The 11960-nt window shown below is 35.2% G+C and overlaps 1 protein-coding gene across 1 annotated transcript; it reads left to right on the forward strand.

Annotated features, from left to right (window-relative positions):
• The first annotated feature begins 3678 nt into the window (after positions 1-3678).
• Positions 3679-4620, forward strand: LOC127680867 (olfactory receptor 51V1-like). The gene has a single exon (XM_052176624.1). It carries the CDS (start codon positions 3679-3681, stop codon positions 4618-4620), a length of 942 nt encoding a protein of 313 aa, XP_052032584.1.
• The last annotated feature ends 7340 nt before the right edge of the window (positions 4621-11960 follow it).

An 11960-nucleotide genomic window follows, 5' to 3' on the forward strand; every position in this document is an offset into this window, starting at 1 on the left:
CCAGCAATGGAGGAGTGTTCCACTTTTTCCACATCCTCACCAGCATCTGCTGCACCTGAGGTTTTTTTTTAATTCAATATATTTTTTATGTACATTTCAAATGATTTCTCCTTTTCTGGCCCCCCACTCCCCGAAAGTCACATAAGCCACCTTCCCTCCCCCTGTTCTCCCATCTACCCCTTCTCACTTCCCTGTTCTGGTTTTGCCCTATACTGCTACACTGAGTCTTTCCAGAACCAGGGGCCACTCCTCCGTTCTTCTTGTACCTCATTTGATGTGTGGATTAGGTTTTGGGTATTCCAGTTTGGGTATTCCAGGCTAATATCCACTTATTAGTGAGTGCACACCATGATTGATCCTTTGAGACTGAGTTACCTCACTTAGTATGATGTTCTCCAGCTCCATCCATTTGTCTAGGAATTTCATGAATTTTTGATCTTAGCCATTCTGGAATCTCTGGTTTGTTTTGATTTGCACTTTCCTGATAACTAAGGATGTTGAACATTACTTTAGGTGCTTCTCAGCCATTTGGTATTCTTCAGTTGAGAATTCTTTGTTTAGCTCTGTACCCCATTTTTAATAATACATAAGTATCTTTATATGTCTCAGTCAGTAGCTTGTTGGGCCTCTTAGAGAACAACTATGATAAGCTCCTGTCTGTCAGCACACCATAGCATCAGTTACAGTGCCAGGCCTTGGAGCCTCCCCTTGATATAGATTACAAGTTAGACTGGTCACTAGACTACTTTTTCCTCACTCTCTTTTCCATTTTTGTCCCTGCAGTTCCTTTAGGCAGGAGCAATTCTGGGTCAGAATTTTTGACTGTGGGATGAAAACTCCATCCCTCCACTTGATGCCCTGCCTTACACCTGCAGGTGGAGTTCCCTCTCCCCCCTGTTGGACATTTCATCTAAGGTCCCTCCCTTTAAGTCCTGAGAGTATATCACCTCCCAAGTCTCTAGAACTTTCTAGAGAGTTCCCCCAACTCCCACCCCTCTAGGATGCATATTTCCATTTATTCTGCTGGCCCTCAGGGCTTTGCTTTTGCTCCCCTCTTGGCCCACCTTATATCTGATCGTGTTCCTCTTTTCCCCTCCACCTCCCCTCTCCCACCCAGATTCCTTTCTCCCTCTGTCTACTGTGATTGTTTTCTTCTCTCATCCAAGTGACATTGAAGTATCATCCCTTGGGCCCTTCTGCTTATTAACCTTCTTGAGTTCTGTAGATTGTATTCTAGGTACTCTGTACTTATTTGGCTGATATCAACTTATTTATGAGTATATACCATACTTTAAGAATAAAATACCAAAAATTATTTTCTAATTTAATTATGTTTAAATCAATTCAATTATTAGTGAATTGGTCATGAACATTTTAATTACCTATACAATATTGCATTATTTCACTAGTGGAGCTTCCCACGAATACTAGTTTAGTAATAGTATGAATGTGTATTAGTATAAATACTTTTATAATATTAGGATTTGTTTAAACATTTTTGTGAGTTGCATTTTGTTACCCTTTTACTTTAGAGCCGTAATTACTACATTATTATCCATATCTATCCAAGAATATCTGAGATGTTGCTTGGCTGCAATTACTCTTTGGAGATAATAAACAGAATATTAAGGTTTTTATTATTCTGTATTTTTCAAGATATTTAATAGAAGGAATTAAGCTAATTATTACATATTTGACATACACTTATTTAGAACACAACTTTAGAAGTTCAAAGCTTATGAATAGCAAATTAATAATTTAAGTATAATGAATGCATATTGAGAAGTCAATGACATAAATACAATTATTTTTATGTGAAATTCTTTAGGAAAGTATGTCATGCTCATACACTATAATTCAATAAATATATGCAAAAAACAATAAAGAAGATGTGGAATTTATGGAACAAATTGATAGACATATTGATAAATTTTCCAGACACTTATAGACATTGTTATAAATGAATTCAAAAGATTACATTTTTAAATTAAAATAAATATAAAGTGATTTCTATTTTTATGAGGGTGTCTGACCCAGAAAAATGTGATAAGTGCTTAAAATCAAATATTATATTATTCTAAATCATGTATTTGCTCAGTATTACAGATCCACTTCTTTGTTTATTTTATTTTATAGGAATAAACACAAACTTAATCAAAAGAAAGGAGTTTACAATGTAACAAAGAGATACTATTTCCTAATAGATGTCTGTACCCTATAGAAGTACATCTGTTAGGAACATGGGTAAAACATCGCAAAATGGAAAGATTCATCCTGCAATTGGTGTCTTGGAGAAGACTGACAAAGCAATTGGATTTTTTCCCATATTTTAGACTATCTAATTTTACAAACATAGTAACTTATCCTTGCCTGTAGAAAAAAAACCATTGCATTAGTCACTGATATTTTGACTTGATCCTTGTTTAAAGAAAACATAAAGACAGTTGATTGTTCATTTTCATTTTTTTAATTTATAAGCTACATGCTTTCAATGATAGTAGATAATAAGTTTTATCCTGAGGATGAAGCCAATCTATCTGAATGTAAGATTTAAATATTTCTTACTATTTAAAACTGTTGAACTTGTTCAAAACTTAAATTGTTAAACTCTTCATTATCTTTTAATTTCACAACCATAAAAAATCTTTTTGATAAAGGTCTATAGAGTTCCTATTGTATGTTGAAACCTTAAATTATTTTTCCAAAATGTAGTAATTTATGAAACTTCAAAATCAAAGAATTGGCTGTGTGTTAACTCATAAATGTGTAGAACCATGTGTGTTCTTCTCTGATAAGGGATATCTATCTATCTATCTATCTATAGATAGATATCCCATATATATATGTGTGTGTGTATATATATATATACATATATATATGTATATATATTATAAAATACTTGTTCAAACTATATACAGTTTAAAATGTGGATCAACTATGTTATCTTATAAGTGAAAATTTTACCAATTGACAATACCATGGTATTCAAGAAACTCAAAAATCTTATATAACAAAAAGTTGCACAAAAAATAGAGAAAAAATAAAGTAAAATTTATGTAGATGAATGATTTAAAACAGATTTGATAACTATCATACAAGCCAGAAATTTCAGATTCCACTAAGATTTCTGATATATATTATAAATCATAGTACATATAATTATATATAATATACATTATATAAGATAATATTACATATAATCATGCATAATATATAATGATATATAATATTCTAAAAAATATGTTCATTTAAACAATCCAATTCTATCAAAATTGTTTGAACCTTGAAAGAAGTGAAAGACCCAAATATCATACTAGAAAGAAAAATTCTCTTGAGGGTCATAACAAATGATTGACTAAGCACTGTTCTCCTTTAGGACTGGGTAGACTCCTAGAGGACTGTTCAACATGCTAAATCCCATAAGCACATAGGTGTTACCGATTCTGCATATAATTCGCAGGTTTCCTGACATCCCTCAACACTAATACTGAAAGGTCTGTGTCTAGACAACAGATTTTCACCATGATAACATCAAAGAAACATGTATGTATCTTGCTATTTATGAAAATTGTATCATATTATATTTTCTTCTAAAAGCCAGGTATACATTATTATAAATTATAGCATTGGAATTTTATATCCAATAATCTTTCCAAAGGTATTTTCAATCCTCTGCCAATGTGTGCTCTCGCTATCACAAACTTCACTAGCTCCAGGTTTGCTCTGACTGGTTTCCCTGGTTTAGAGATTTATTACTTCTGGCTATCTGTCCCATTCTCCATAATCTATGTGACAGTGTTCCTGGGAAATTGCATGGTACTTCATGTGATTCGGACTGAGCTGAGCCTGCACCAGCCCATGTTCTATTTCCTGGCCATGTTAGCCCTCACAGACCTGTGCATGGGGCTGTCCACTGTGCACACGGTGCTGGGAATCCTTTGGGGCTTCCTTCAAGAGATCAGCCTTGATGCCTGCATTGCACAGTCTTACTTCATTCATGGTTTGTCCTTCATGGAGTCCTCCGTCCTCCTGGCCATGTCCTTTGACCGCTACATTGCCATTTGCAACCCTCTACGCTATTCCTCCATTCTAACCAATGACAGAATCATGAAAATCGGAGTGGCCATCTTATGTAGGAGTTCTATGCTCATTCCTCCAGTTATCATCCGCCTGAAGTTCTTAAATTACTGCCGGCCTCATTTCCTCTCCCACTCTTTCTGCCTGCACCAAGATTTAATTAGAATGGCCTGTGGAGACATCCGTTTCAATAGCATCTATGGTCTAGCTCTGGTGATCAGCAACCTGTTGCTAGATTCAGTGCTAATATTAATGTCATATATTATGATCCTGCACACAGTTCTGTCCATTGCATCCCGGGAGGAGAGAATCAAGTCTTTGCAAACATGTGTATCTCACATCTCTGCTGTTTTGGTTTTCTACATCCCCATCATTGGTCTGACCATGGTCCACCGCTTTGGGAAGCATCTCTCACCGCTGGTTCATGTCCTCATGGGCAACATTTACATCCTTTTCCCACCCTTGATGAACCCCATCATATACAGCATCAAGACTCAACAGATACGAGTGAGAATCCAGAGATTGTTCTTGAAGGGAACCTAAAATCTCAGATCTGCTGTGACTACATTGAAAGTCAGCATGTAGTTTTATAAAAGGTGTAATTCAGTAAGTAACCGTAACTATAAGTATTAGCCACTGTTTAAGGATGCTTTTATGTTGCAAATTTTCTCTTTAGCTGTTTTAAGACATTGTAATTGACTTCTATACTATTGTAGTTAATGTTACAAACTAGGCTATGCAAATAAAAATGTAATGTACTCAGAATCATCTTTTAAACCTGATTTAAACATTTTTAAAATTTTAAGTAAAGATATCATTTCCCACTTTTTAAGGTATTAAATTGATTTATTTATTCATAAAATCTTTATCTAGAAAAGTTTTAAAAAATATAAATCCATAACTTGTGTGGCTACCTGAATATATATTTCTTCTTTTGTTCATTATGAAGCTGATATCTTTAGTTTAAAAGCCTTTTAGTGATAACTATTGATCATTATTTCAATCTATTTTTGTTCATCTAAACAGCATATTTCTTGTATTCACAAAGTCCTGATAATTGGGTCAGTCACTTGGATTGTAAGAAAAGAGAAGCCTATGAGATTGGACTGTTTAGTCAGTTAACAGTCGTTAAATAAACAAAAGAGATAATCTCATTGCTGTGTTGACCAGCACCCCACAGCTTCCAAAGTCCTCACACTACAGAGGGTAACAGAGACACTTGAGACAATACCAGTAATGATTACCATAAGAAGACCACTCAAGTCATATGAAAATATTATTGATTTTTATCTTCTCTCATTTAAATTTTGCCCCAGTGATAGATAATTTTCTAACTTAATATCTCCATAATAATTCTGAGGTAGATATCATTCTTTATTCTGTCAATAGATTTTCAACCAGTCAATGAATGATCTCTCAGTTTTTTTAGGGTGCATTTTATGATGAGATTTGGATGCATTTTCTGCTTTATTTATCTTCAACAACTGGGCTTTCCTGCCTCCCTTGTGTTTCTTTATCTTAAAACTGGTCTGACATTTGCTGAAAGTTAAAAAAAAATTGAACAATAAGCAGGAATCAAAAACATCAAAATTAACCATATATGATAAAGCATGTACCATCTAACCAAAGTTAATGTAACTTTCTTTAAAATAGTTATATAATTTACAATAAAATATAAAATATTATGTAAAATATTGATTCACTAATTAAAAGCAGGATTACAGAGGAATAATTACAAACAACGTGATTATTATAAGTTGTACATATAAAATTTCATGAAAAAGCAGGAATACATATAGGAGAATATTTCTCATCATGAATCTATTGTCATAGCCGAGATGATGACTATTTCTTCCATAGTCCAGTGTTTGCCACATATTACTGAACTCACTCAAATTTACAGCAAATGTTTATTTCTGTCATATAAATTATATAGTACCAGTTTAAATTTTTGGCATCCTTTATTTCACTTACAATAATGTTCTTCAGATAATTAGGATATACATTTAATAACAGCTCAGACTTTAAAATTTTATATATTAATGAAAGCATCACAAAAGAATAAAATTATATTCTTAATAACAATATATACAGAGCATATTTCTTAAAGTCACAACTTATAATTACTAATATTAATCTTCAGTCAATAAGTGTATCAAAAATAATGGTGAGACAACTTAGTTTGTAGTTAACATCTTTGCTCTGGCTGCTATTGTATTTTACTGCATAGTTAATTTTTAATGACTCTTTATTTTAATGTTCTTCATGTTACAAGTCAAGAATTTAAAGTTCTCAAGAAACTTGATGCCATTATTTTTGAGCCAATATTATAATACAACCAATTCTGTAGTAGTAATACTTTCATTTTATTATCTGAAGTTTGCTGCTGAGAACTTTCTGTTTTTACTTGCTTTTGTAGTGCTAACTCTTCTCCAATATTCTCTTTATATAGAATATGTCTAAAACTCCTAACTTTCCTTTAAGAGTCAGCCATACTTTAATTTAATGTTGGCTATGGTAAAATATAAATGAATCAAACAATCTTTCTGTCCATTGGAAGTTAATAATCTGTACTAATGCATCCCTTTCCTCCACAGGTCTCTTTCATTCACTCCTACCTACATCTCTTGTCATAAGCTCCAAAATGAAAGGTCTAGCTCTAGAATACTGTGAGAGGTCCGGGGAAGCCTACATCATAACTTTGGTGTTGTCTAGAATATCTAGTTGACATTTACACCTTTGTTCTCTTTCCTCGATGATAGAATGCTTCTGTGGCCTCTGTTGAACTGTAATAGGCTTTTTCTTCCTGTATTCACTGACTTATTTGTAGCCTTCATCCATAGTCCTCAAGTTTTGAAGCCTGCTTTCTCCCCTTTGAAGACAATGGCATCTATATCAGGAATACTGCATGAATACTCACCAGTTAAAAACCTTCAGAGCTTGTCAAGTTCAGAAGTAGAAAGTGGCCTTGGTTTGTGAGTTTCTCACAGTGGGATGAGGGACTCTGAGGTGTCTTACACTTGAGACGAAGAGAAGCAATGCAGGCCTCTTTCACCCTTTCTCACACTAGTCACGTTACATGGGCCTTGGCACCACATTGCCTCTCTGCCAAGGTTGATATGGTGTGTCAGGGGCTTTTCTTTAGATAGTCAAGAAGAAAATGGGATATTGCCATTTTGTATCATTGATGCACATGAGGTGTCTATCTTCTCATAGCCCAACAGTGTGAACAATGACAATAAATGTCCAGCCAAGCCTGAGAAACTGAACATATGGTCTCCATTTATTCTGTGCCTGCATCTCTTTTCCTCTTTTCATGACAGAAAGATTCTGCTGTGTTCCTTTTCTTTCTGTCTTCAACAGTTTTCTACCTCATTATTGAAGTTTTAGCTTTTATTGTAGAAACTAAAGACAGCTGGACTCTAGAGAAAGGAAAGGAAATCTAATTACATTCAAAGATCAAAATATACTTACAGGTAACAAGTACATGATTGTGTATCAGCTTTATACATAATACATATAAATATGCAGAACATCTGATCCCAATCAGTAGTTTATCATTTTGGTGCTTTCATAATCATGACAATTCTTATTTATAAAGTAAAGCTAAGCAATATTCATATTTATTTTAGTTTTGAGGTTACTATATAATTATATAATTTTTCCTTTCCCTCCTTCAAACCCTTCCATATAATCGTCCTTACTGGCTGTCAAATTGATGCTTCTCTTTTCAATAATTGTTACATGCATGTATATGTCTGTGCATATATATATTTCTGAAATGTTACTGTTTGTACATTTTTAGCAATAAACACTTGATATTGGATAAGCAATTAGTGTTCTCTTCCCTGGTGAAAATGATTTTCCCTTCTGTCAGCATTCCTTAACTGTCTTTACTTCTTCATGAGGATAAGACCTCATGAGTTTTCCCTCAGCCACCTTGGCACGTTGATTGCTGTTGTTTATGTTAAACTCATGTTTGGACAATTGCTTGGTCTGACTGAATGGGTGTGTTTTCTGACATTACTAAGAGATAATGTCTCATGGTAAAATCCCTTATCCTCTCACTCTGACAAGCTTTCTGCTCCATCCTCTGCAATGTTCACCAACCTTTAGATGAAGGAGCTGATTTGCAGATGTATTTATTGGGACTGAGCTCCACAAATCCACCTTATAATTGGTTATAGTTTTCTGTAATGATCTCTGTTTGTCTCTAAGACAAATTTATTTGATGAATGGCAAAACTCACACCTATTTGTAGATATAAGGAAACATTCAGTGGTTATACTGGTTTAATGAGGTGGTGGTTGGAGGTTCTTCTCCAAGATTCACAACATGACTAGTACTTCTAAGTCATTTATAACATATGTAAAATGTCCATCAAATGTATAGCTTTTAAAAGAAATGCTGAGTCAAACATGAGCCAGAATAATTGAAAGCTAAATGCATTTACTACTGTATTATAATAAGTGATTGTTAACACAGAATGTTCACCATGTCACAGTCACTAATATTAGTGTTTAATATGTATGTTTGCAATTAAAAATAAATAGAAAGATAAAATAGCTTCCTATTTTTTTATAATAAACCTTTCTATAATAAAAAACTTAAAATAGGTTTTAAAATGGAAACAGAGGTTTGATTCTTATTAATATAATGCTTAATCATAAGCCCACGTTATATCATAGAAACTATATGTCCTGTAAGTGACATGTTATTTCACTAAATAAAATTATTCAAAGTCACAGGATTCTTGATTCATCACTTTAAAACATCATTTATTTATTTTATGTTTACGAGTACACTATTGCTGTCTTTAGAAACACCAGAAGAGGGCATCTGATCCCATTATAGACAGTTGTGAGTCACTGTGTGGTTGTTGTGAATTGTAACCTGTGGAAGAGCAGCCAGTGCTCTTTTTTTGTTGTTGTTGTTCAATTTTTTATTGATATATTTTTATTTACATTTCAAATGATTTCCCCTTTTCTGGGTCCCCACTCCCCGCAAGTCCCATAAGCCCTCTTCCCTCCCCCTGTTCCTCCATCTACCCCTTCCCGCTTCCCTGTTCTGGAATTCCCCTATACTCTCGCACTGAGTCTTTCCAGAACCAGGGGCCACTCCTCCATTCTTTTTGAATATAATTTAATATGTGGATTATGTCTTGAGTATTCAAAGTTTCTAGGCTAATATCCACTTATCAGTGAGTGCATACCATGATTGATCTTTTGAGACTGGGTTACCTCACTTAGTATGATGTTCTCCAGCTCCATCCATTTGTCTAAGAATTTCATGAATTCATTGTTTCTAATGGCTGAATAGTACTCCATTGTGTAAATATACCACATTTTTTGTATCCAACTGAGCCAACTCTCCAGCCTCTCTGTTTATTACTTTTACTTGTTGTAATTTTATTTTCTGTATAATTTTGACATAGTTGCCAGTAACAAGCTCACTCTGTTTCACCCTTTAAAAACTGTTGCCTTTTCAAATCATTTCCCTGTTTCCTTTTGATACAGATGATGCACATCATAACTTTAACTTTCATGACATATATGTTATAGATTCGTAACCAATGAAGTGATCCAGAATCACTACAGTCTATAAAACTCCATCATTTAGACTCAGAATCCAGTTTTTATCTCTTATGATGATTTATCAGGATTTATTTTCTTCATCTTGAAAAAGAGAAGTAAAAAACAACAACAAATGCAAAAGACTAAAGTAGACATACATATGCATACATACATGTGCATATACTCACACACATAGACACATGTATTCGCATCCTCACACACACAAACATATGCTCTCTCTCTCTCTCTCTCTCACACACACACACACACACACACACACACACAGAGAGAGAGAGAGAGAGAGAGAGAGAGAGAGAGAGAGAGAGAGAGAGACTGCTGCATTCTCTTTGTGCTGGTTCTGAGTAAACCATCCAGTCATTGGCTATCAAACCCCTTCCTGCACCTGGAATCAGAGCCACTCCTTTTGTTTTGTCTCTTAAGTTGCCAATTCAACTGTTCTGAAGGTCAATAGTTTTTAAGAATGTCTGTTGCTGAAGCCTGTTTTAGTAAACAGAACCATTCATATTTTTCCTTTTTTTAAAATCAGCTATATTCTTTATTTACATTTCAAATGATTTTCCCTTTCCTGATTTCCCCCTCCCTGAAAGTCCCATAAGCCCTCTCCCCTCCCCCCTGTTCCCCAATCAACCCACTCCCACTTCCCTGTTCTGGTATTCCCCTACACTGCTGCACTGAGACTATCCAGGACCAGGGGCCTCTCCTTCCTTCTTCTTGGGCATCATTTGATATGTGAGTTGTGTCTTAGATATTCCAAGATTCTGGGCTAATATCCACTTATCAGTGAATGCATGCAGAACAATGCTTGTGTTCTTTTGTTATTGGGTTAGCTCACTTAGGATATTTCCCAGTTCCATCCATTTGCCTAAGAATTTCATGAATTCATTGTTTTTTTGTTTGTTTGTTTGTTTTTAATTAATTATTTTTTATTCGATATATTCTTTATTTATATTTCAAATGATTTCCCCTTTCCAGGATCCCACCTTCCTGAAAGTTCCATGAGCCCTCTTTCCTCCACCTGTTCCCCAATCCACCCTTTCCTGCTTCCTTGTCCTGGTATTCCCCTACACTGCTGCACTGAGCCTTTCTAGGAGCAGGGGCCTCTCCTTTCTTCTTCTTGGGCATCATTGATATGTGAATGGTTTCTTGGGTATTCCAAGCTTCTGGGCTAATATCGGCTTATCAGTGAGTGCATACCGTGTGTGTTCTTTTGTGAATGGGTTACCTCACTCACTATGACATTATCCAGTTCCCCACATTTTCTGTATCCATTCCTTCACTGAGGGACATCTGGGTTCTTTCTAGTCTGGCTATTATAAACAGGGCTGCTATGAACATAGTGGATCATGTGTCCTTATCACATGCTGGGGAATCCTCTGGGTATATAGCCAAGTTGTGGTATAGCAGGGTCCTCCAATATTTGTGGTATAGCAGGGTCCTCCAATAGCATCATTCCCAGTTTTCTCAGGAACTGCCAGACTGATTTCCAGAGTGGATCTACCAGCATGCAATCCCACCAGCAGTGGAGTAGTGTTCCTCTTTCACCACATCCTCACCAGTACCTGCTATCTCCTGAGTTTTTGATCTTAGCCATTCTGACTGGTATGAGGTGAAATCTCAGGGTTGTTTTGATTTGCATTTCCCTGATGACCAAGGATGTTGAACATTTCTTTAGGTGCTTCTCCACCATTCAATATTCCTCAGGTGAGAATTTTTTGTTTAGCTCTGTACCTCATTTTTAATAGGGTTATTTGTTTCTCTGGAGTCTAACTTCTTGAGTTCTTTGTATATATTGGATATTAGCCCTCTGTCAGATGTAGGGTTGGTAAGGATCTTTTCCCTATTTCTTGGTTGCCATTTTGTCCTATGGTCAGTGTCTTTTGTCTTACAGAAACTTTGCAATTTTATGATGTCCTATTTGTTAATTCTTGATCTTAGAGCATAAGCTATTGGTAGTCTGTTCAGGAAATTTTCCCCTGTGCCCATGTCCTCAAGGCTCTTCCCCAGTTTCTTTTCTATTAGTTTCAGTGTGTCTGGTTTTATGTTGAGGTTCTTGATCCACTTGGACTTGATTTTAGTACCAGGAGATAAGAATGGATTGATATGTATTCTTTGAACACTGCCTTCCAGTTGAACAAGCACCATTTGTTGAAAAGGCTATCTTTTTTCCACTGGATGGTTTTAGATCTTTTGTCAAAGATCAAGTGACCATAGGTGTGTGGGTTCATTTCTGGGTCCTCAGTTTTATTCCATTGATCTTCCTGCCTGTCACTGGACCAATACCATGCAATT

Source organism: Apodemus sylvaticus, chromosome 1 (genome assembly GCF_947179515.1).
Source record: "Apodemus sylvaticus chromosome 1, mApoSyl1.1, whole genome shotgun sequence".
Classification (NCBI taxonomy): Eukaryota; Metazoa; Chordata; class Mammalia; order Rodentia; family Muridae; genus Apodemus; species Apodemus sylvaticus.